Raw genomic sequence first — 26,136 nt, forward strand, 5'->3', positions numbered from 1 at the left:
CCATGCTATTCTGCCATGGAAAAGGAGGTAGACCAATCTCTAACATTGTTGAATGAGAATAAGCCAGGCACAGAATGAAATACAGACTGAGGTCACTGAACTACAACGAAATACCACCCATTTACTACAGAGAAAGAAAAAGGTACATAAATGGAGACATGCCCAACCAATTACGGTGTGGCTTCTGGACACGGCTGCAGATACTGGGGACAGACCCAGGGGGCTCAAGACAACACCAGCATTACCTGTGATGTCTTAAATTTTCACAAGCAGGAAGTAACCCATGAATTTCTTCAGTAATAACAATTCACTTAAAAAGGTGAATGCACGGGCTTCCCTAGTGGCACAGTGGTTGAGAGTCCGCCTGCCGATGCAAGGGACACAGGTTCGTGCCCCGGTCCGGGAAGATCCCACATGCCACGGAGCGGCTGGGCCCATGAGCCATGGCCACTGAGCCTGCGCATCCGAAGCCTGTGCTCCGCAACGGGAGAGGCCACAACAGTGAGAGGCCCGCGTACCACAAAAAAAAAAAAAAAAAATTTCATTCCTGCTGTCTCCTAAAATAAACCTTCATTCTGTGCTGACACTCAGAAGGTTCATCAGAAGAGTGCTCCCAGGCAAGCACACCTCTCACCTCCCTTTCCTCCTTCTTTCCTTCCCACCCTATCTCCCGATGGACTCAAAAACGTTTATAAACCAAACACCAAAGTGAAAGAGCCATCAAGAGACACTGTGGGACCCCAGAAGCCTTTAGGAGCATCCCTTCCCAGGCAGGACAAGATGTGCCCATTTACGGCTTTCTTGGCTCGAGATTGAAAGATGATGTTCTTGCCATCTTAGGCGAAACAACTGTCCAGATCTGCCTCGGAGGAGACATCCTTCTCCTCACAGGCTTAGAGCTGTTGTTTGTAATTCAGTGCTCGCTGCTGGCGTGTACAACCAGAGGGAGCCTGGGGAGATCCCCTCCCCCACTCCCGGACTGTTCACTGCTCTTGCGAAATTGAGTCAACAGTTAAAATTTTGTTTTTCCTTCTTACTTTGTTATCAGAGGAGCAGTCGGCATGTAGGAAAACCAAAGCAACTGTCAAGAAGAGAAGATAAGGGAAACAAAACGTCTGTTTAAAAAAGTGAAGGTCATCATGTGACATATTTTAAGGCGATGCCTTCATCTGATACTCATAACCCTCTCGATGTGCGTTCCAAGTGGGTATTTCTTCTTTGTCATCACTGTCCCATTAGCAGTCTGCTTTTGCCTCCAGTTCCTGTAGAGGTTCTGGGGATTTCTGACGAGGAAAAATTTTCGGTAGAAGGTCAATCTGAGGTTGAGACAGGTGGGGATGCTTGATGCCAGGCAGAGAATGCCTTATGAATAAATTAAACAAAAATTTAAGAGCCATTCAAAGCACTCAAAGACAGGGACCCGTGTGGACAGAGCTCTATACAGAAACATGTGGAAGGCCTATAACTCCACAGGCATTGTCCGCAGGTCTACCAGTTAGCCCAGGCCTACCGGACGACTACAACCACAGTAATAACTAGAGAGTCACAGTGACTTGACACAGACTCATGCACAACGGTGTTTAATTACTAGTTATCAAATATTTTCAATAAACTATAATATTTTCAATAACCAACAATAAATTAATTATATATGTATATATTCAGTGGACTATTCTACACACTCAATGGAATGTCAACCAGTCTGTGAAACGGTAATTACAAAAAATTGACAGTTCTCTTTATTTAAAGTATGTTAAGTCCCAAAAATGCAACATGAAACATCATATCTGTAAGTCAAAAATGCAAAGTACAGCACTGTATTTATTTTACGATGACCACCTATCTTACTGTATGGGAGGATCATTCAGCGTGTGAGGAATATATAAAAATATTTATGCATATGACTGAATACAGCATGGAAATTAACATTTGATCCTGGATAATTTTAACTCAATTTCTTTTTTCTTTTTATTTGTTACTTATATAGTTGGCCATATTCCATCTGGGATGCAAATCAGGTCTCATTTAGTTGGTACAATATCATTTGGGCAAAAAGAAATAATACAACAAATATTTATGGAGCTTCTCCTCCACACCAGGCTCTTCCTGCTCCCAGAAAGCTGACGGTCCCATTGTAGGGGGAGAGGTGGCCACAACATAATGAGAAAACACCTACACAGAACATCAAATGAGGACACAGCACCTGCTCAGGTAAATGCCTGTGTGAGGTGCATACGGAGTTGACCACTCCGGGACTTCCTGTTCGCTTTTCAGAAAGTCAGATCATGGCCATTATTTGATATGCTGAGTGTATTAGTTTCCTGTCGCTGCAGTAATAAATTCCCACAAACTTAGTGGCTTGAAACAGACCCAAATCTTGCATTTCTGGAGGTAAGAAGTCCAACAGGAGTCTCACTGGGCTAAGTTCAAAGTGTCGGCAGGGCCGTGCTCCTTCTGGAGGCTCTAGGGGAGAAATCCTTTCCTTGCCTTTTCCAGATCCCAGGCTGCCCATATTCCTTGGCTCCTGGCACCCTTCCACCTTCAAGTCGGTAATGGTATCGCCATCCTAGCACATTCCCTGACTTCTCCTGCCTCCTCTTTTCATGGATTAGGACCCCTGTGATGACAATGGGTCCACCTGGATAACCCAGGATCATCTCCCAGCTCAAAGTCAGCTGATGAGCAACCCTAACCCCAGCTGCAACCTTAATTCCCCCTTGCCACGGGACGGCACACATTCGCAGGCTCTGGGGATTGGGTCACGGACACCTCTGAGAGGGAGGGGGACTTATTCTGACCACCACACTGGGACAGCTTCTGGTTGAACTCCCCAACAGGAAATCTTCAATAACCTCTTTCTTCAGAGATGTTTAGCACAGTGGAAACTACCTCTGCCTGTGTGTTAGACTTTGGGCGTGTCACTTTGACTCAAGCGAGGGTACTAGTACCTAACCCAGGGTTCTGTGGAAATAATTAAGTGAGGTAAAATATGTGTAAGAGGTGTGAACCTGGAAAACACAATGACCAGTTGGTTAATATATCAAGCTACCTGTTGCTGCAGCCCTCTATCCATGAATTAAACTTCTTTGTAATAAACTAGAAATTTTAAGCTAAAATCCAAAAGGCATTCTGGGATATTATGGTAATTAGTCAATGTCATGTGATTCACCCTTTCCTGAGTTCCCACTGAAAAAAAATACAGTGATACGTAAAGCACGCCGAGTGCGGATGAGCCCCTGAAACACAAGAATGGGACGTGACAGGTGGACCTGGAGAAGCACAGGGACCGCCAGGTGTGAGCCTCTCTCTCAGAAACAAGCTGCTGAAAGGAACTGCTTTCAAGGGCACCCCCATCCCAAGAATACATGTTTCTATATCTACTCACAGACCCCCAATTCCTGGAAATGCAACTCAACCAGGGAAGAAGGGAGGGATGAAGGTATACTGCCTCCTGGAGAACAAGACAAAAGAAGAGAGACAGGAAGAATCATGGGAAGGATACAAACTGGGGTTGTAGGTTTTACTGCCCCTGGGAAGAACTATCAGCTGATCAAAATTATATGAATAAAGATCCACCTAAACACTTAAACTACCAGGTAGCAGAAGGTCATATTCCAATCAAAGGTCCTATTCTCTCGACAAAATGAAGGAAAATTAGAAACTGGTATTTAAAAATAGATACATAAAAGCACCCTGACAACTTAGAAATTAAAAAGCACTCCCCCAAATAATTAATTATGGAAAAAATAAAATTACAAGGCTATCTGAAAAGTACAGGAATGACTGCATAACATTTTAAAACTTTTAAGGTGAGTCTAAAGCTGCTCTCAGAGGCAAATACATCATTAGCAGCAAAAAATAAAAACATATAAATAAAACACGTGAAGTCGAGATACTAGAAAACAAACCAAAGGAATGAACAGAAGATTTTAAAGAACTATTAAAGCTGTAATTGATGATTCATAAAATAGGAGAAAAAGCAATACTCATAAAGATACACAAAGATGGATCTTCCAAAAATAATAAAATAAACCAAATACAGTCAGATTTGATCAAGGAAAAAAGAGAAACATGTAAGTTAGCAATGAGAAAATGTCACATAATCACCAACAGAGCAAGTTAAAATTTTAAATGCAATGCATAATTCTGTTCATTTAAAAAATCTTTATGAAACGGACATTTCTCTGGGAAAACAAATTACCTACACAGAAAAGTAGCAATGGAAGAAATTGAAAAGTCTGTACAAAATTATCTTCAAGAAACTACAGGCCAGACAGTACTACAAAGTGTTCTTTCAAATTTTAAAGTTACAGATCATTCCCTGCTTCATAAAATATTCTAGAATGTAGAAAAACATGGAAATCATTCATTTGGTCTGTAAAGCAAGTGTAATGATAACACCAAATCATGACAAAGAAGCTATATGTCACTATGTCATGAATATAAGAGCAAAAAATCTATAGAAAATATGATCAAATCTAACATCATTTTAAGAGAAAAAATATATTATGGCTATCTAGGATTTATTTCAGGAGCAGCTTAATATGGCTATTTACTTACATCATGTTACCTTAAACACTTCAATAAATGTTAACACGGCATTTGACTACCTGCAACATTCACGGCTGATTTTTTTGAAAATCCTTAGAAAGCTAGGAATAAAAGGAAACTTCCATAGCATAATGAAAAATAACTAGATTAACCAACAGCCAACACTAAAAAACTATTCAACTACAGCATGAATCTTAAAAATTCCCTATAAGAGCAAATTATAAGTTTTATTATTACTTGCGTAGCTTAACATTTAAAAATAAAATATAAAGAAGAAAATTAAGAAGAAATTATAAAGAAAAAATATTTCCAAAAAACATATAAAAATAAAACAATAGCAACAGTAAGTAATTAATACCAGAATAACTTGCAGAAATAAATGTAAGAAAGAGATAGGGAAATAACCATGAATCTTGACAGGTATTTTTTAAAGCCTTGATTGAATAAAGAAGCACACTATGAATGAGATGAATCAATGCCATAAAATGCCATATTTCCACAAATTTTTATAGATTTGTCAGAACCTAGAGGCATTTGGAAAAAATGTAACAGAGATTCTAAAGTTCACCCAGAAGGATAAACGAGTGATGATAGCAAATGATTTTTTACCCCCAAACAAGAGGCAAGGAGTCTTGCCCTATCAGATAATTAACATGTGAATAAACTACAACAATTAATGGGAAAATAGAACCAAACAGACATCACAAAAACTGCTTCTGGTACATAAGAGAATAAGCATGGAATAAAGGGGGCACCACAGACGTGTGGGTAAAGGAAGTATTATTCAATAAACAATTTGACTGTTAAAACTGTTAATATGTTTAAATCTCCATCTTCTGCTAAGATAAATTTCAAATGAAGTAAAGGGTTAATTTTTTTTTTAAATTAAACCATAAAAATAGGGGGGAAGACATAAAGGATTATGTGATATAAATATATAATTGAGGGAATTCCCTGGTGGTGCAGTGGTTAAGAATCCGCCTGCCAATGCAGGGGACACGGGTTCGAGCCCTGGTGCAGGAAGATGCCACATGTCACAGAGCAACTAAGCCCGTGCACCACAACTACTGAGCCTGTGCTCTACAACCTGTGAGCCACAACTACTGAGCCCACGTGCCACAACTACTGAAGCCCATGTGCCACAACTACTGAAGCCCGCGTGCCTAAAGCCCGTGCTCCGCAACAAGAGAAGCCATCGCAGTGAGAAGCCCGCGCACCATAACAAAGAGTAGCCCCATCTCGCCGCAACTAGAGAAAGCCCGCGCACAGCAATGAAGACCCAACACAGCCAAAAATAAAAATAAGTAAAATAAATAAATTTATTTTTTTTAATATATATATATAATTGAGATCCTGGATCTGAGAATAAAACAATGAAAATAATACAAGGGAACAGAGAGAGCATTTTGACTAGATAAAAATAATTTCTTCTGTATGCCAAAAATCCAGGCAAAACTTATGAGATAGGATAAAAGATTTATATACAGAATATATAAAGAACTCAAACAAATCACTAAGAAAAACACAGTTATTCCACTAGGAAAAAAAATGGAGAACTGACAGGAACAAATTTTCTCACAAGGAAAAAAATATAAATGACCAATAATGATCTTTAAAAATATTCAGTTTTACTAGTAAAGAAGGCAAACTAAAGCAATGAGATACTGTCTCTCTGCAATCAAACTGAATTTAAAATACATAAAATAACCATAATAATTCTGGCAGAGAACACTAAACTGAGCACTCTCAAATAGGGCTGTTGGAATTTCTAACTCGTTCAAATTCCTGGCAAGTTATACAGCGGTGTGTGTTAGCCTTTACAACAGGCACGCACTTTGACACTGAAACAGCACTTCTAGGAATCCCACCTAAAGAGTCTGTCAGAGATTATCAAACACGTCAGGACAAGAAGATTCATCACAGTGAGGACATGGAAAATACCTAAATATCTCTAAGGGAGGCCTAAAAAACAAATTCTGATATAATCAGAGGGTACAATGTCATAGTCAAAACCATGAGATGGGGAATCAAACAGCCTGAGTTCATATCCTACTTGGCCACATAGAAATTTTGTGAGCTTGAGCAACTGACTTAAACTCTTTGTGCCTTACTTTTCTTTGAATGTAAAATGGCGATAATAATTGTACCAACTCCATTGGTACAGGTAAAGCACTTAGAACAGTGCCCCAAACACTGAACAGTGTTCAATAGATGTCACTTAATATGTAATAAGTATTATATATATACACATATATTTATATGTAATAAATATATAATATATAATAAATGTCACATAATACTAAGAAATATTGTGATTTTTAATAATATGCAGACATTAAAAATTAATTTTAAAGTTTGATGCCATAGAGAAATGTTTATGATAAGTTAAAAAGCAGACTCCACCAACACTACACAACCTTTTCCAGAAAATAAAAGAGAAGGAAATACCTCCTATTTCATTGTATGGGCCCAGCAAAACCAGATAAAGATAGTACAAGAAAAGAAAACTAGGCTAATATCCTGGGTGATCACAGATGCAAAAGTCCTCAAGAAAATATGATCAATTCAAATCCAGGAAGATATACCATGAAAAACACACCCTTGTCACCATATTAACCGTCTGAAGAAGAAAAACCATGGGATCAAACCATTTAATGCAGAAAAAGCATGTGATGAACTTCAATACCCACCTCTGATAAAAAGTCTCAACAAACTAGGACTCCAGTGTCAAAACATTACATACTGTAGAATTCCATTTGTATGACATTCTAAAAACTATAGTGAACAGAAAACAAGGGGTTTAGGGATGGGGGAGGGTGTGATTACAAAGGGATAGTTTGAGGGAGTTTTGAGGGGTGATATTTCTGTTCTGCATCCTGTCAGTCAGTTCCACTATATGTTAGTTGCTTTTAATTTTAAAAGCAGGATTCAAGACACTATGTACAGTATTACATCAATTTTAAAATATGTAAGAGAGGAAGTATACCACAATGTTGGAAAACACTGAAACTGACCTGTCCTCATGCCCAGATTTATCAAAAGTAGGTTCAATGAGTTTTCTTTCTGCACATACGCCAACAAACATTTGTGATTTCAAAGGATCAAACCATAAAATCCCACACAGCAGGTCATTACTATCAGATTTTCAAAGCCAGGGTTGTTAAGGTCCTAGGAAACTTTGCTTTCTTTGGAACTCATGTGCAGATCACAGACTAGAATTACAACATCAGGGATGAAAATAGTGGAAATCTTGTAAACTCAAAGACCCCTAACAAGAAAAATCAATGGATACTAATTTCCAAAACGACCAATCATTCTCACGGCTATATGAGGTGACTACCCAGGTAGAAGGTAAGCCAAAATGTTAACTGCCTCCTAAAGCAAGCTAAGAGTGCCCCGAGAACCAATATTTCTGAGTAAACAAGTCTCTTATTTGCTACAGGAAGTAGCTCACGCAAAAATTCCCTCATTTTCCCCATTTAGTGACCACACTGCATGCCATATAATTCCCAGCAAAATGCCAGCAATTCAAAAACATTTCTGAATTTGAAATAATTTCACCCAGGCAATCTGCATTATATATATTTCTGATGTGACCTTTCTGCTATTTTTTTCCTAAGTATTTACTAAGCAACGAGTCAGAAAACCAGGGTTCTGGCCCCAATTTAAATTCTCCTTCACATGAGTTTCCTCAAACATAAAATCAGATGTGAAAATACAAGGTCCCAAAGATTTCCATCTCCAATATTCTACAACAGCCAACAAATAATGGTGAAAGCAGTGTTTCAAAGAGCATCTAAATTACTTGGAGGAACAAAGTACTTGAGTGAACTATTTTCACAGAGCATTCATTCGGAAATATTGTGCAAATGACAGAAAAAATTATTCATCAAGGAAACTGTTAGCTAGCCGTGCATGGCCTTTATCTGGCAGTTAGCTCCGGTTACTGTACCTGAAAGTAATCGAACTGCAGGGATTGAGAACCACCCACCAACGTCCGACCTAACTTCACTAATGCAAACTGACCTTCTTTACACTTGTCTCCCCTCCCAAAACTTATAAGCAGTCTTTGGAGTAGAACAACATTACTGGTGGTGGAATTTCCCTTAATTCTTTTCTTTTTTCTTTTTTTTTTAACATCTTTATTGGAGTATAATTGCTTTACAATGGTATGCTAGGTTCTGCTGTATAACAAGGTGAGTCAGCTATATATAAATATATATCCCCATATCTCCTCCCTCTTGCATCTCCCTCCCACCCTCCCTATACCACCCCTCTAGGTGATCACAAAACACCGAGCTGATCTCCCTGTGCTATGCAGCTGCTTCCCACTGGCTATCTATTTCACATTTGGTAGTGTATATGTGTCCATGCCACTCTCTCACTTCGTCCCAGCTTACCCCTCCCCCTCCCCGTGTCCTCAAGCCCATTCTCTACATCTGCGTCTTTATTCCTGTCCTGCCCCTACGTTCTTCGTAACCATTTTTTTTTTTTTAGATTCCATATACATGTGTTAGCATACGGTATTTGTTTTTCTCTTTCTAACTTACTTCACTCTGTATGACACACTCTAGGTCCATCCACCTCACTACAAATAACTCAACTTTGTTTCTTTTTATGGCTGAGTAATATTCCATTGTATATATGTGCCACAGCTTCTTTATCCATTCATCTGTCGATGGACACTTAGGTTGCTTCCACGTCCTGGCTATTGTAAACAGTGCTGCAATGAACATTGGGGTACATGACTCTTTTTGAATTATGGTTTTCTCAGGGTATATGCCCAGTAGTGGGATTGCTGGGTCGTAGTTCTATTTGTAGTTTTTTAAGGAACCTCCATACTGTTCTCCATAGTGGCTGTATCAATTTACATTCCTACCAACAGTGCAAGAGGGTTCCCTTTTCTCCACACCCTCTCCAGCATTTATTGTTCGTAGATTTTTTGATGATGGCCATTCTGACTGGTATGAGGTGATACCGCACTGTAGTTTTGATTTGCGTTTCTCTAATGATTAGTGATGTTGAGCATCCTTTCATGTGTTTGTTGGCAATCTGTATATCTTCTTTGGAGAAATGTCTATTTAGATCTTCTCCCCATTTTTGGATTCGGTTGTTTGTTTTTTTGATATTGAGCTGTATGAGCTGCCTGTATATTTTGGAGATTAATCCTTTGTCAGTTGCTTCACTTGCAAATATTTTCTCCCATTCTGAGGGTTGTCTTTTCGGCATGTTTATGGTTTCCTTTGCTGTGCAAAAGCTTTGAAGTTCCATTAGGTCCCAATTTTTATTGTTTTTATTTCCATTTCTCTAGGAGGTGGGTCAAAAAGGATCTTGCTGTGATGTTAAGCCATAGAGTGTTCCGCCTATGTTTTCCTCTAAGAGTATTATAGTGTCTGGCCTTATATTTAGTTCTTTAATCCATTCTGAGCTTATTTTTGTGCTTGGTGTTAGGAAGTGTTCTAATTTCATTCTTTTACATGTAGCTGTCCAGTTATCCCAGCACCACGTATTGAAGAGGCTGTCTTTTCTTCATTGTATATTTTTGCCTCCTTTATCAAAGATAAGGTGACCATATCTGTGTGGGTTTATCTCTGGTCTTTCTATCCTGTTCCATTGATCTATATTTCTGTTTTAGTTACAGTACCATATTGTCTTGATTACTGCAGCTTTGTAGTATAGTCTGAAGTCAGGGAGTCTGATTCCTCCAGCTCCGTTTTTCTTTCTCAAGATTGCTTTGGCTATTCGGGGTCTTTTGTGTTTCCATACAAATTGTGAAATTTTTTATTCTAGTTCTGTGAAAAATGCCATTAGTAGTTTGATAGGGATTGCACTGAATCTGTAGATTGCTTTGGGTAGTAGAGTCATTTTCACAATGTTGATTCTTCCAATCCAAGAACATGGTATATCTCTCCATCTGTTTGTATCATCTTTATTTTCTTTCATCAGTGTCTTACAGTTTTCTGCATACAGGTCTTTTGTCTCCATAGGTAGCTTTATTCCTAGGTATTTTATTCTTTATGTTGCAATGATAAATGGGAGTGTTTCCTTAATTTCTCTTTCAGAATTTTCATCATTAGTGTATAGGAATGCAAGAGATTTCTGTGCATTAATTTTGTATCCTGCAACTTTACCAAATTCTTTGATTAGCTCTAGCAGTTTTCTGGTAGCATATTTGGGATTCTCTATGTATAGTACCATGTCATCTGCAAACAGTGACAGTTTTACTTCTCCTTTTCTGAGTTGAATTCCTTTTATTGCTTTTTCTTCTCTGATTGCTGTGGCTAAAACTTCAAAAACTATGTCGAATAATAGTGGTGATAGTGGGAAACCTTGTCTTGTTCCTGATCTTACTGGAAATGGTTTCAGTTTTTCACCATTGAGAATGATGTTGGCTGTGGGTTTGTCATATACGGCCTTTATTATGTTGAGGTAAGTTCCCTCTATACCTACTTTCTGGAGAGTTTTTTGTTTGTTTGTTTTATTTGTGGTACGCAGGCCTCTCACTGTTGTGGCCCCCCCTTGTTACGGAGCACAGGCTCCAGACGCGCAGGCCCAGCGGCCATGGCTCACGGGCCCAGCCACTCCGCGGCATGTGGGATCCTCCTGGACCAGGGTACAAACCCGTGTCCCCTGCATCGGCAGGTGGACTCTCAACCACTGTGCCACCAGGGAAGCCCACCTGGAGAGTTTTTATCATAAATGGGTGTTGAATTTTGCCAAAAGCTTTTTCTGCATCTACTGAGATGATCATATGGTTTTTATCCTTCATTTTGGTAAGATGGTTTATCACATTGATTGATTTGCATATATTGAAGAATCCTTGCATTCCTGGGATAAACCCCACTTGATCATGGTGTATGATCCTTTTAATGTGCTGTTGGATTCTGCCTGCTAGTATTTTGTTGAGGATTTTTGCATCTATGTTCATCAGTGATATTGGCCTGTAGTTTTCTTTTTTTGTGACACCTTTGGTTTTGGTCTCAGGGTGATGGTGGCCTCGTAGAATGAGTTTGGGAGTGTTCCTCCCTCTGCTATATTCTGGAAGAGTTTGAGAAGGATAGGTGTTACCTCTTCTCTAAATGTTTGACAGAATTCGCCTGTGAATCCATCTGTTCCTGGACTTTTGTTTGTTGGAAGATTTTTAATCACAGTTTCAATTTCAGTGTTTGTGATTGGTCTGTTTATATTTTCTATTTCTTCCTGGTTCAGCCTCAGGAGGTTGTGTTTATCTAAGAATTTGTCCATTTCATCCAGGTTGTCCATTTTATTGGCATAGAGTTGCTTGTAGTAATCTCTCTGATCCTTTGTATTTCTGCACTGTCAGTTGTTACTTTTTCATTTCTAATTCTTTGATTTGAGTTTTCTCCCTTTTTTTCTTGATGAGTCTGGCTAATGGTTTATCAATTTTGTTTATCTTCTCAAAGAACCAGCTTTTAGTTTTACTGATCTTAGCTATTGTTTCCTTCATTTCTTTTTCATTTATTTCTCATCTGATCTTTATGATTTCTTCTGCTAACTTTGGGGGGTTTTTGTTCTTCTTTCTATAATTGTTTTAGGTGTCAGTTAGGTTGTTGGAGATGTTTCTTGTTTCTTGAGGTAGGATTGTATTGCTATAAACTTGCCTCTTAGAACTGCTTTTGCTGCAACCCATAGATTTTGGGTCATCATGTTCTCATTGTCATTTGTTTCTAGGTATTTTTTGATTTCTTCAGTGATCTCTTCGTTATTTAGTAGTGTATTGTTTAGCCTCCATGTGTTTGTATTTTTTACAGATTTTTTCCTGTAATCTCATAGCGTTATGGTCGGAAAAGATACTTCATACGATTTCAATTTTCTTAAATTTACCAAGGCTTGATTTGTGACCCAAGATGTGATCTATTCTGGAGAATGTTCCATGAGCCCTTGAGAAGAAAGTGTATTCTGTTGTTTTTGGATGGAATGTCCTATAAATATCAATTAAGTCCATCTTGTTTAATGTATCATTTAAAGCTTGTGTTTCCTTATTTATTTTCATTTTGGATGATCTGTCCATTGGTGAAAGTGGGGTGTTAAAGTCCCCTATTATGATTGTGTTACTGTCGATTTCCCCTTTTATGGCTGTTAGCATTTGCCTTAAGTATTGAGGTGCTCCTATGCTGGGTGCATAAATACTTACAACTGTTATATCTTCTTCTTAGAAAGACCCCTTGATCATTATGTAGTGTCCTTCCTTGTCTCTTGTAATAGTCTTTATTTTAATAAAGTCTATTTTGTCTGATATGAGAATTGCTACTCCAGCTTTCTTATGATTTCCATTTGCATGGAATATCTTTTTCCATCCCCTCACTTTCAGTCTGTATGTGTCCCTAGGACTGAAGAGGGTCTCCTGTAGACAGCATATATATGGGTCTTGTTTCTGTATCCATTCAGCCAGTCTATGTCTTTTGGTTGGAGCATTTAATCCATTTACCTTTAAGGCAGTTATCGATATGTATGTTCCTATTACCATTTTCTTAATTGTTTTGTGTTTGTTATTATAGGTCTTTTCCTTCTCTTGTGCTTCCTGCCTAGAGAAGTTCCTTTAGCAGTTGTTGTAAAGCTGGTTTCGTGGTGCTGAATTCTCTTAGCTTTTCCTTGCTTGTAAAGCTTTTGATTTCTCCGTTGAATCTGAACAAGATCCTTGTGGGGTAGAGTAATCTTGGTTGTAGGTTCTTCTCTTTCATCACTTTAAATATGTCCTGCCACTCCCTTCTGGCCTGCAGAGTTTCTGCTGAAAGATCAGCTGTTAACCTTATGGGGATTCCCTTGTATGTTATTTGTTGCTTTTCCCTTGCTGCTTTTAATATTTTTTCTTTGTATTTAATTTTTGGTAGCTTGATTTATATGTGTCTTGGCATGTTTTTCCTTGGATTTATCCTGTATGGGACTCTCAGTGCTTCCTGGACTTGATTGACTATTTCCTTTCCCATATAAGGGAAGTTTTCAACTATAATCTCTTCAAATATTTTCTCAGTCCCTTTCTTTTTCTCTTCTTCTTCTGGGAGCCCTATAATTCAAATGTTGGTCCATTTGATGTTGTCCCAGAGGTCTCTGAGACTGTCCTCAATCGTTTTCATTCTTTTTTCTTTATTCTGCTCTGCAGTAGTTATTTCCACTATTTTATCTTCCAGGTCACTTATCCGTTCTTCTGCCTCAGTTATTCTGCTATTGATTCCGTCTAGAGAATTTTAAATTTCATTTATTGTGTTGTTCATCATTGTTTGCTCTTTAGTTCTTCCAGGTTCTTGTTAAACGTTTCTTGTATTTTCTCCACTCTATTTCCAAGATTTTGGATCATCTTTAGCATCATTACTCTGAATTTTTTTTCAGATAGACTGCCTATTTCCTCTTCATTTGTGTGGTCTTGTGGGTTTTTATCTTGCTCCTTCATCTGCTGTATATTTTTCTGCCTTCTCATTTTGCTTAACTTACTGTGTTTGGGGTCTCCTTTTTGCAGGCTGCAGGTTCGTAGTTCCCGTTGCTTTTGGTGTCTGCCCCCAGTGGGTGAGGTTGGTTCAGTGGGTTGTGTAGGCTTCCTGGTGGAGGAGACTGGTGCCTGTGTTCTGGTGGATAAGGCTGGATCTTTTCTTTCTGATGGGCAGGACCACGTCCGGTGGTATGTTTTGGGGTGTCTGTGAACTTATTATTATTTTAGGCAGCCTCTCTGCTAATAGGTGGGGTTGTGTTCCTGTCTTGCTTGTTGTTTGGCATAGGATGTCCAGCACTGTAGCTTGCTGGTCGTGGAGTGCAGCTGAGTCTTAGCGTTGAGATGGAGATCTCTGAGAGAGCTTTCGTCGTTTGCTATTACGTGGGGCAGGGAGGTCTCTGGTGAACCGATGTCCTGAATTTGGCTCTCCCACCTCAGGGGCTCAGGCCTGACACCAGGCTGGAGCTCCAAGACTCTGTCAGCCACACGGCCAGGTATGTGGGGAGTTTCTTGCCTTTTGGGAAGTCTGAGGTCTTCTGCCAGCGTTCAGTAGGTGTTCTGTAGGAACTATTCCACACGTAGGTGTATTTCTGATGTATTTGTGGGGAGAAAGGTGATCTCCACATCTTACTCCTCTGCCGTCTTCAATCTCTCCCTTAATTATTAAAGTTATAATTTTCTAATTAGCTTTATTTTGGGAGTAGGTGATAGGAGTTACTTAACATGACTGTTCCTTTTGTACAAAAAGGTACATGAAGTGTGTGTGGTTATAAAAGGGCAACGCAAGTTATCCTTGTGATGTTGAATCAGTCCAATATTTTGACTGGGTTGGTTACAGGAACCTACACAGGTGATAAAACTGGATAGAATGTAATACACACACGCACGTGGGCGCACATGCACTGGAAAAAGAAACGGGAAATCTGAATAAAGTTCGTGGGTTGCATCACTGTTGCTACTCTGGTTATGACATTATACTCAAGTTTTGCAAGAATGTTACTATCGGAGGAAACATACAAGGGATCTCTTTGTATTCTCTCTTACAACTGCAGTGAGTCTACAATTATCCCTACACAGAAAATTCAATTAATAAAAAAGGATATGGTAAAAAACTATGCCTTCCCCCTACCCTGACCATTAGCCATCCCAGGAGGCAACAATTCTTACCAGTTTCATGTGCATAAGAGTTAAAAGAAAGAAAAGGAGGAGGGCAGGAAGGGAGGAGAGGAGGGAGGGAGGGAGACTTCAAGCAGCTTGGGATGGTCCTGCAATGTATCAAAATAAATTGTCAGCTCCTTCATACTCACAACTGCCCTTGAGTATAGAAGTGTTTCTGCTGAACGACCCCCTACATACACACAACCCCCACTTCATCTCCACTCTATTCACGGAAGTAACCAGGTCTTTGCCCACAGGACAGGGCACTGGGTGACCCTCCTCTGGGAAATCTCACCACCCCATGATAAAGATCTAAAACTAGAGAAAGGAGCATTGCCCAGTGACATGGCCCAGTCAGATCACCTTACAGAGGCACCATGAGCAGACCCTCCTATGTGCATAGTTCCCAATCCTCTTGTTAATGGCCTCACTTAAATATGAGTAGAGGCCAAAGATCCCTTGACATAAGAAGAAAGCACATAATATGAAAAATAACAACAAACAGACAACAGCAACTTGGAGAGAGTCCATACAAAGAAAAGAAAACCTCGAAGACTACTATTAATATACTTTGGGGGGCTTCCCTGGTGGCGCAGTGGTTGAGAGTCTGCCTGCCGATGCAGGGGACACGGGTTCGTGCCCCGGTCCGGGAGGATCCCACATGCCGCGGAGTGGCTGGGCCCGTGAGCCATGGCTCCTGAGCCTGCGCGCCTAGAGCCTGTGCTCCGCAACAGGAGAGGCCACAACAGTGAGAGGCCCATGTACTGCAAAAAATAAATAAATAAATAAATATATATATGTGTGTGTATATATATATATATATATATATACACACACACACACATACAGACACACAAACACTTTGGGATATAAGAAATTATACTGTATTGATGAGGCAGAACAGGATGGTACTGAAAATAATTTTCAGAGGAAAAAGGAGCTCTTGGAAGTTTAAAAATATGACAGCAGAAATCAAAAGCTCAGCATAAGAATTAGAAGGTATGGCTAAGAAAACCTAAAGAAATTAGAGTAAAAGGATGAGAAAGAAACAGGAGAGAAGAGATAAGAAAATCAGAAGATCAATGCAGGAAGTCAAACACCCAAATAATAGGTAATCCAGAAAGAGTAAAGAGAGAATTTAGGATGGAGGAAATAACAAAAGACAAGTTCCCAGACCTGAAGGACTAAGTTTCCAGATTAAAAGAACCAAGCAAGTGTACCCAGGAAAATGCGTGAAAACAGAACCTCAACAGTCATCTAATTGTGATATGACTGAACATCAGGAACAAAGCAAAGAGCACACATGCTTTTAGAGGGGAAAAAACAGGTTTCATACAAAACAATTAAAAACTAGGACAGCGTCAGACTTCTCAGAGGCAACACCAGAGGCTGGAAGAGCCATGCCTTCAAAATTCTAAAGCAAATGTGCTCCAACCCAAACCCCTGATGCAACCTAAAGATCTTCTAAGTGTGGGGATAGAATTAATATATTTTCAAGTCCACAATGTCTCAAACCTTTGTTTTGTTATTTCCACACCCCCTGTCTTAGGAGGCACCATGAGTGTGTGATCCCAAAACTGCATACCAAAAATAAAGGAATAAACCAAGAAAGACACATGTGTGAGTTCTAGGAAAATCCCAATGCCCAGGCTACACCCTGGAGCATAACATCACAATCCCTGGGGGGGCAGGACCCAGACGTGAGGTTTACAGTTCCCCGGTGATTACAACAGGCACAGAAGATTGAGACCCACAGAACTAACCAAAGGTACAATTTTCACCCCCATGCATAACCTCACAGACCTTTATCTGTAGCAACTACTTATCATCTTGACTTTCAATCATCAGCTATATTCCACCTAGATGTCCTACCAGTAATCGAAGTCAAAATGCCCAAAAATGTGTATTTCATGTTCTTTCTTAAAAATGGCACTAATAAAAAAAACTAAAAACAGAGTTACCCTATGATCCAGCAATCCCACTCTTGGGCATATAACTGGAGAAAATGCTAATTCGAAAAGATACATGCACCCCAGTGTTCACTGCAGCACTATTTGCAACAGCCAAGACGTGGAAACAACGTAAATGTCCAGTAGAGTAGTGGATAAAGATGTCGATATATACAATGGAATACTACTCAGCCATTAAAAAGAATGAAATAATGCCATTTGCAGCAACATGGATAGACTCAGAGATTATCATACTAAGTGAAGTAAGCCAAACAGAGAAAGACAAGTATCATTTAATATCACTTATATGTGAAATCTAAAAAAAAGATACAAATGAACTTATTTACAAAACAGAAACAGGCTCACAAACACAGAAAACAAACTTATGGTTATCAAAGGGGCAACGGGCTGGGGGAGGGATAAATTAGGAGTATGGGATTAACAGATACAGACTACTATTTATAAAATAAACAACAAGGTCCCACTGTAATGCACAGGGAATTATATTCAATATCTTGGAATAAACTATAATGGAAAAGAATCTGAAAAAGAATATATAAAAAAATGGTGCTTGTGAGTTCTTGATGTCCACTGTGATGCCCCCTTTCTACTGGTCGCCCATGCCCTTTGTTCTTAGGTCAAAATTTTGCACAAGAAACCTGTTTGTTACTTCCTGTCCTTCACAAGTTCAGTTTCATGTCACCAAAGTGAAAATGACTTCTGCTCAGGCCAAACAATGCAGAAAGCACAAAGAGAAAAATGAAAAGAAAAATACAAAGTTGCAATGCGAAATTCCCCTGAACTAGGTCACTGATGAGCTGACTTTATCTGTTCCCCCTCTCCCAGAAATGAAGAGTGACTGACAAGCGAGAATAATGGCTGATCTCACCATTTGAATAAGCAACTTGTATGGGTCTGGACAGCTCCAGAAATGACGAGGGCCCTTCCCCTGTTCCCTGGAACACTCAGCTAAACTCTACGCTCTAGAGTCACAGGGTCAGGACCAACCTGCTCCATGGTCACGGACGGGTCCAGGCAAGCTGCATTTCTATCCAAGTCTCAAATACCCCTGCACTAGCATTCTCATCCCACCTCTCCCCTTTCTACACATGGATCTCGTTAAAAGGTTGAGGCTTCATGGAGGGTCTGTGCCTAACACCTGATCAACCTGCCGCAGTCTCCCACCATGCTGGGTACCAATGTATTTACATCTTCACCTGCAGTAAATGAGAGAAGTGGTCCCCTTGCACCTTTGCCAACACTTCATTTTCATTTTTGCTAGTCTGATATTGAAAAATGATAACCCATAATTTTAAAATTTAGATATCTCTGGTTACTATCAAGGCTGAGGATTTTTACTTGTGCCTCTTGGCCATTTGCAATTTGTTTGGTTGGTTTTGCAAATTCCCTTCCCATTTCTTTTACCTATTTTTCTATAAGTTTGTTTTTGTTTTCCATTCTTCACCAACCTAATTCCTTTATTTTCCAGGTTCCAGCTTCTCCTGATCACCAGCATCTCCTCCATGCCATGTTGTATTTCTCATAATTCTTGAAAATTAGTCGTTCAATGCCTCTCTTCCCACTAAAGTCTGAGCACCACGAGGATACTCTGGGTATCCGTCTCAGACACAGCTGTCACCCCAGCCACATGTTTACTGAATGAAGGAGAGAAGGTCCCTGTATCTTACACCAGTTGGGTCTGGGAAGAAACTGCTGCTGTTAAGGGAATTTCATAAGGGACCGTTTACAAAGGTGGGGGCAGGGTTGGGAAGACCAGTGAGGGAGGGTGAAGCCCCCAGGACGCACAACAGTGAAGAGCATCACCAGCCCAGGGATGAGGATGAAGAGAGAACAGCAGGTAGACTGAGACCTAACAGGAGGAGGAAGTCTGGAAGATGCCATCCAAGTCTGGGAAATCATGACTCCATGGTTTAAACTGCCCAAAGATACCCATCACCGCTTCACTCACAGAAAACCTTCTTCCACTGAATCCTCAATCCTTGAAATTCTCAAATCCCACACGAGGACACCATGTTTGAGACCACTGCAAACGAGAAACAAAAACCACTGCCAAATAAGCTCTACAGAAACTGAAGGCAGGAAGAGGCGAGAAAACTCGAATTCCCTTCTTGGCAGGACTACCCATTGGCTCTGCGACTTCAGGGACATTTTCTGAACTCCCCGGACCTTAGTTCCCTCATTATAAAAGTCTACATACTGTTATTTCCCCCTCTGAAATTGTTTTGCTCAAGGAAGAGAAATCTCCTTAAGGAAAAAGAGCGTTGCCAAAATCCTATCCTATCAGCCAACTTCCACCAGGCCTTGGAATCCTTAGCAAATGGCTGGTTTTGCAATTCTTTTGGCTTTGCCAACCCTCCAGGGTAAAAAAAAATCTTCCCACAAGGATTTAAGGCTCACAAGGGGAGGAAATCTTTGAGAAAAATCTGGGTTGATGAGCAGCTAAGAAAAGCCAGGAGGAAGGAGACACATCTATATATGTTTAGGCAGAAAATAGAAAAGGTTGAAAAGGAATGTTTTTCTAAAATACTGCTTCTATGAAAGCAACCTTCTGTTACTCCCTTACTCCCGAGTCAACTGAAAAAGGCAGTGTGATTCCCATTTTCTATTCGAGTCCTCCTAGGCTGGGGCTAGGGACGCAGAGGCACGCAGCTCTGATGCAGGCAGGCTTGAATTCAAACACTGCCACTTAATGAAGTGGCTCTGATGGAGGCTCTCACCTTTCTCAGCTCAGGGTCAGTCCATGAAAAATGGGTAACAACACTGAATTTGCTGGATTGGAGGCAGAACTAGAAGTCATGAAAATACAGTGCGCCTGTAAGTGGGCCTCTGATATGCAGTCGCTAGGTTTTATCACAGGTACTGTCGCTCAGACATCAAAGCAGCTTCCGTACTTAACAAATGCCTTTTGAGCATCTACTCTGGGTGGGGTGATGGGGTGACAAAGGTGAGGAAAGGTCACAGGATCCCTGACCTCCTGGAGCTTAGACTCTGGTGAAGAGGAGATGGTACTCAAATCATAACCAAAGAAACACATAATTGCCAACAAAATGCTACAAAGGTAAAACAGAGTGTGTTCAGAGAGCAAACAGGCCAGTGGGGGACCAGGTCTAGTCCGGAGGCTCTTGGGCCTGGAAGTGAAGGATGCAGGCTGAACTAGCTGGGGTGGCAACAGTGGGACCAGCAGGCGCTAGAGGTCTAGGGCCAGAAGCATCCCCCTTCTGAGGAGCAGAAGAAAGGCCTTAGTGGTGATGCACGGACAGGGGAGGGCAGGGAGGGAAGAAAGAGCTGGAGAGTCCAGCCAGCCCTCCCAGGAAGCCACAGGAGGGACCGAAAGGTCATGGTCAGGGTCTTCTGAGGGGCGGGGAGCCACAAAGCTAAATACGAGCTCTCAGCTCTGCCACTGAAATGTGCAGTTCAAATCCCCACTGCAGCCGCTCTTCAAATGTCGTCTCTGGACCCAACCAGGTAAGGCGAGCAGCATGATTGGATGGTCTTTCGATAGAAATTGTACACATACACACACACACACACACACACACACACACACACACACACGTACATATACGCACATACACACATGCGCATATACACACATGCACACTCATAAATACACATATGCACATATAAGCATACGTACATACACATACCTGCACATACACGCATATACATACACACACGTATATGTGTGTGTGTGTGTGTGTGTATGTATGTATTATTTGCCTCTTACCATCTTGGGGAATGTCTACAATCACTCCTAAGTTATCATCCTTTTAAGATCCTGGTTTTCCAAAGATGGTCACAACAGCATCTCCCATCACATGTGCTCACCTTACCCTGTATCCTGACAGCCCTCCATGGAGTAAGTGGTGGCATCAATGTCCCCTCTCCTCGAACTCGGGCTGATATGTCGCCGCCCCAACCAACAGAAAATAGAGGCAGTGGCACTACGCAGCACCTGAGGCTGACGCATAAAAATGCCAGGCACGCCCACCTTGTTCTCCTGCACCCCAGCTGCCACGCTCTGGGGAAGTCCAACCAAGGCACGTGGAGAGGCCACACGTAGGTGTCCGGCTGACAGCCCAGCTGAGGGTCCAGCCAACAACCCTCATCAACCCCAGACACGGTGGTGACGTTGCCGCCAAACGACTGCAGACCCAGCCGCCAAGTCCCCCAGGCCCTCAGTGTCTCCAGCTGAGGCCCCAGACATCACGGAACAGAGGCATCCCCACCAGGCCCTGACCAAGTCCCTGACACAAAGTATCCTTGAGTAAAAACATGAAAGAGTCATTTTACACCACTATTTGGGGGTGATCTGTTATGTAGCAACAGCAGCTGAGCCAAAGAGTATCTCAAAATTTATACGTATGTACCTGTGTATGACTGTCCTTCTTCACTATTCACCACCCTAGGGACCTTTAGGAGGGGATGTCTCTAATTACTCCCAAGTTAGGACCTCTGGGCTTTGTCCGCACCACTTACGGAAAAAGAGGACCAGGTTTCTTACTGCAAAGAAAAATTAAACACTTTTATTAAACTACTCAAAACATACAACACAACATTCACACTGCAAAAAAATAAAAGAAAATCGCGTTAGCAAATCTGACACCTTATTTCAACTGGCTCTGAAAACAGATCAAAACCAAGATCTTCATCAACAACAACTAAATAGGGCACCGAGGGCTCTTCTTTCCTTGTCCACCACTGGAAGCTCAAGTGTCTGCAGCTTCAAGGAGGCAACGCATAGAAAGGGGACTTAGCCCAGGGCCCACAATTAAGAGCCTGCCAAATTCCGGTTAATATTATGATTGCTTTTGTTGTTGTGAGAATTAACATTTTTCTTGATTCCAGCGCTAATTCTTCCTGACTTAAGCTTAACAATGCTCCTGTCCCATCTGAGCAGGAAAGAATCTATACTGAGTTTGGTTAGATGTCCTGAAAGGGATCTCCGATTCCATACAATTAGAAATGTTATACAAGATTATATAACATAACTTCCACACATCTCTATTCTGGTTTGGTAAAAGAACTGTCCTTTTTATTTAAAAAAAAAAGAAAACTCAATATATGTTAGAAAAGAGGCTTCTGAGAAATAACACTTAATCACTGCATGGTTTTCAAGGTGAATAAATAAAAATATCACCTTTGATAATTATGAAGGTACCCCCCCATGTGGTTATATAAATATTACAAAGCTACACCCAGATGGTGGCATGAATACCAGGGGACACAGGTGGGATCAAAGAGCCAGGTCACCTCACGTTGGTTTCTTCCTCTGCTCCCCAACTGCTGTGTGACCTAAAGCGAATCACTTGGCCTCTCCAAGTCACGGTGCCTTTAATACAAGGCTAAATTCCAAACACTTCAGCCATACTGAAGGACCCTCAAGTACAGCATCCCCCACGTTTCCGGGGTAAAAGTCATTATTCACATGGTTAAGTATGCTGAATGGCAACCCCTCAAGCAAAATAATCACTTGCAGATTCACACACATTAATCAGTATCTTAAAAAATTATCTCGAAAAACCTGGGCCTTGCAAAATCTTGCTGTGCATCGTGTAATGAAATTATCAATATCTAGTGGAAGAAAAGGTGATCTGAGACAGAATTACAACTAGTATGCCATCCGCCGGCCCGATGGTACACACTCCCCCCACTGACGTTCACTGTTATCTTCAGTTACTGGGCTGGGGGTCTTCTCACGCGCCACATTTATGGGAGCGGGTGGAGAGGCAGAAGGAGAATGTGGATGGGGACTCCCTGGCGGTTCAGTGGTTAGAACTCTGTGCTTCCACTGCAGGGGGCACGGGTTCGATCCCTGGTCGGGGAACTAAGATCCCGCATGCTGAGCAGCACATGGTGCGGCCAAGAAAAATAAAATAAAATTTAAAGAAAAAGAATGTGGATGGAAGGAAGGAGAAGACAGATCAAGGGAAGGTATGGAGGAAAGGGCTGTGCATGAGTCCCTACCAGGACCATTTCTGTCCATCTCCAAATGACATCTAGTCACCAAGTTTCAAGCTTGCTGAGTGTCTGACACCCCCTCCCTCCGAACATCCCAGCTTTCCCAGGGCCCAGGCAGCCCCCTGCCACTGACAGACTTAACCACCTGGGTCACATCCTCTATCCAGAAAAATGTCTTTTGTAGCCTTGAAAGTGGTGGAATTCGATGGCTCAGAGAACCCCAACCTGCAGGAAAATGGCCGGCACGTAAGTGACTTGGAACTCCCCTTTCCAAAGGTGGCATGAAGTACGGACTGGCTTTGCACTCATCAAAACTGAGAAGATGAAAAGGGGGTTAATGAAAAGCCTCTTTCCGAGAATCGGCCAGGAACTGCTTTCGACAAGTCAGACTCTGCCCTTGGAGAGGTCGAGCCTCCCTCACCCGGCACGGTCACCTTCCTGAGGGCAGTCCTCATGGCCAGAGAGTCTGGGATCCAGGAGAAGTGGAGAGAACCCGGGAGTCTCAAGGGCTCCACTGAAGACCAGGACAGGCTCTCTCCTTTTACCATATATGCTGAAGTCGGCTAAGACCTGGACCAAGACCGACCATCTGCTTTCCCCACCAGGCACGAGACACTCAACTGGGGGAGGTCCCTATTTTAATTGATAGCACCCTTAAAAATATTTGACCATCACTATCCAAATGCCTTCATTCTGCACTTCATAACACCTTGTATTGGAGCTCCGTCTATCTTAACACCAAAGCCTGTATCTGGGACTGCTTTTCCTCACGACCATTTCCATGGCTGTTTTCCCAGGAACCGTGCCACTTGAATGGCCGGGACATAAAACCGTTTTACAACAGTTATTCTTCCAAGACTTTCCTCCGTTTCTTTGACAGCTGCACACCCAGGGTCCAAACTCTTTACCGTGGACAACTGTTGTGAGCACATTCCTCCACCAGGTCTATTTCAGCTCAAGAAAGGCCAAGGACAAAAATAAGAAAAAAGTTGTGGGTAAAGGGGGCTCCCACCGCAGGGCACCCTGAGAGCAGTGAACAAAATGAGGGACAGTCCAGCCTAATGGCTTCTTCCCCGGCTGCAAGTCCACAAAAGGGATCCGTCTTGCCAGCGAGTGGTCAATGGAAGAGAACCAGTCCCAAACCCTAGCCGGGGGCCAGCACTTTGTTCCTATCAGGAGTTCCCCGCACCTGTTCTGGAAAGGCGGGGATGGAGCTTCCTACCCGGTCCATCCCGCCTGAGAGGTTTCGAGAACTGTATGCTCACCAGTCAACCAGCCCTCCCTCCACAAGCCAAGGAGTACACACAGGTGGTCACGGCGCACAGGGGCCCAAAGCTCACCAGGACAACTTTATTACTGGCCACGGGGCACTCGTTTAGGGGAACCGTCCCCGCCGCCGCCGCCGCCCCCAGTCCCTCCCGCTCGTGGCAGGAAGGGCAGAGCCGGGAGGCACAGGTGAGGGTTCCCAGGGCAGCTAGGCGCCCAGCGTGCCTGCCGCGGCCCCACCGCGTGGTCCTCGCCTCCGGGGCCCCTCCGAGGGGCAGGGGGCGTCCTCGGCCCGGCACCCCCGCCCGCCGGCCCGGCCGGGGAGCCCGGCACCGCCGGAGCCGCAGCGCCCACTCGGGGCGGGCGGCGAGCACTCACCGTCGTGGTCCTGCATGCTCGACAGCGACCAGAGCAGCAGCGCCACCAGGGCCAGGAAGCCTATCTGGCTCAGCAGAAGGTCCCTCCGGCGGCTCCGGCGACGCTCGCGCTCCTCCTCGTCGGGCGACGGCATCCTCTTCGGGCGGCAGGGCAGCGGCCCCGGCTGGGGCCCCGGCGGGCGGCGGCCGCTCCGGTCGCGGGCGGCCGCGGCGGGCACGGCGGCTGGAGGCAGCTCCGCGCTCGGCGGCGGCGGCGGCGGCGGCGCGTCCTCGCTGCGCTCCCGCCCGGCGGCCGCCGCCTCCTCTTCTTCCTCCTGGCGGCCGCCGCGGGTCTCCCGGTCTTCGTCCTCGTCGTCGCTGTCGCTCAGTCCCTCCTCTTCCTCCTCCTCCTCCTTGTCGCCGCCGGCCCGCGCCGCAGCCTCCCGGCGCTCGGGGTCCCCGTCCTCCTCGCGCTCCATGGCTCCCACGCTCGGCGTCCGCGCTCGGCCTCGGGCGGCGGCGCGGCGGGGGCGGCGGGGGCGGCCGGGAGGCGGGGGCGGCGGCAGCCGAGGAGGAGGAGCGGGGAGGACCGGCGGGAGGAGGACCCGCCGCGGGCCAACGCGGCCGGCGGGCGAGGCCACCGGGGCTGCTCCGGCCTCGCGGGCTGCGGGAGCGCGTCGCGGGGCCGTCCGCCTACTCCATGGTCCGCGCGCGGGGCCGGGGCCGAGCGGGGCCGAGCGCGCCGGGAGCTCGGGGCAAGGCGGCAGCCTGCGGCGACGCGGCGGCTCGGGCTCGGGCGCGGGCGCGGGCGGGGGGCAGCGGCGGGGACGCGGCGGCGCTGGCCAGCCCGGCGGAGAGGGGGCGCGTGGGGAGGAGACTGAGCCGGGGAGGGAGCCCCGCGCGCGGTCCTGCGCTCGTGCCGGCGCGGGAGGCCCCCTCTCGGGACACACGCGCAGCCGAGAGGCAGCTCTCTGGGAAAAAGGGTTCGCCCGAAACTTTCAGAGGAGCCGAGGGTCTCTCCGGCCCCCTCCCCACCCTGTGCCCGGAGAGGGGCGCCGCGAGTGCGCTTGGGTGCGCGCGCCCGGCCGCCGGGCTCGCTTCCTCCCGCGGGCCTCCTGGATTTCCCTCCGCCCCCTTGCGGGGATCCCCCTGCGCGCCCGGCTCGGGATCTGGAACAGGACTCCCCGGAGGCTCTTGGCTCACTGAGGATGTCCTGGCTCCCCCCTCTGGCCCGGGCTCACACTTCACTCGCGATCGTCCTGGACCAAGCCCAGGGCTGTGGCTGAGGGAAGGTGGGCAGCTGGCCCTGTCCTGGGTCAAGGCGGCCCTAGGGTCCCCAGCCAACCTCGGGAGGAGGCCCCTGCCTGCCCCCACCCCTGAGGTCAGAGCCCTAATCCCCCCACTCCTCTGCCCCCAGTTCTGCTCCAGC

General features: G+C 43.9%; 1 protein-coding gene across 4 annotated transcripts in view; it reads right to left on the reverse strand.

Annotated features, from left to right (window-relative positions):
• Window positions 1-25,411, reverse strand: part of SLC24A3 (solute carrier family 24 member 3) — a 463,737-nt gene extending 438,326 nt beyond the window's left edge. For 3 of the 4 annotated variants that reach the window (XM_079944036.1, XM_079944034.1, XM_079944037.1), the window contains exons 1-2: window positions 24,730-25,411; window positions 21,604-21,627 (exon numbers count right to left, since the gene is read on the reverse strand). In XM_079944036.1, coding sequence (XP_079800162.1) covers window positions 21,604-21,627; window positions 24,730-25,186 — 481 coding nt within the window. In that variant the 5' untranslated portion in view covers window positions 25,187-25,411. The remainder of the gene's footprint in view (window positions 1-21,603; window positions 21,628-24,729) is intronic. The other variant, XM_079944035.1, reaches the window with a different exon arrangement.
• Between the last annotated feature and the right edge of the window lie 725 nt (window positions 25,412-26,136).

The sequence above is a fragment of the Stenella coeruleoalba genome (assembly GCF_951394435.1).
Source record: "Stenella coeruleoalba genome assembly, chromosome: 15".
Classification (NCBI taxonomy): Eukaryota; Metazoa; Chordata; class Mammalia; order Artiodactyla; family Delphinidae; genus Stenella; species Stenella coeruleoalba.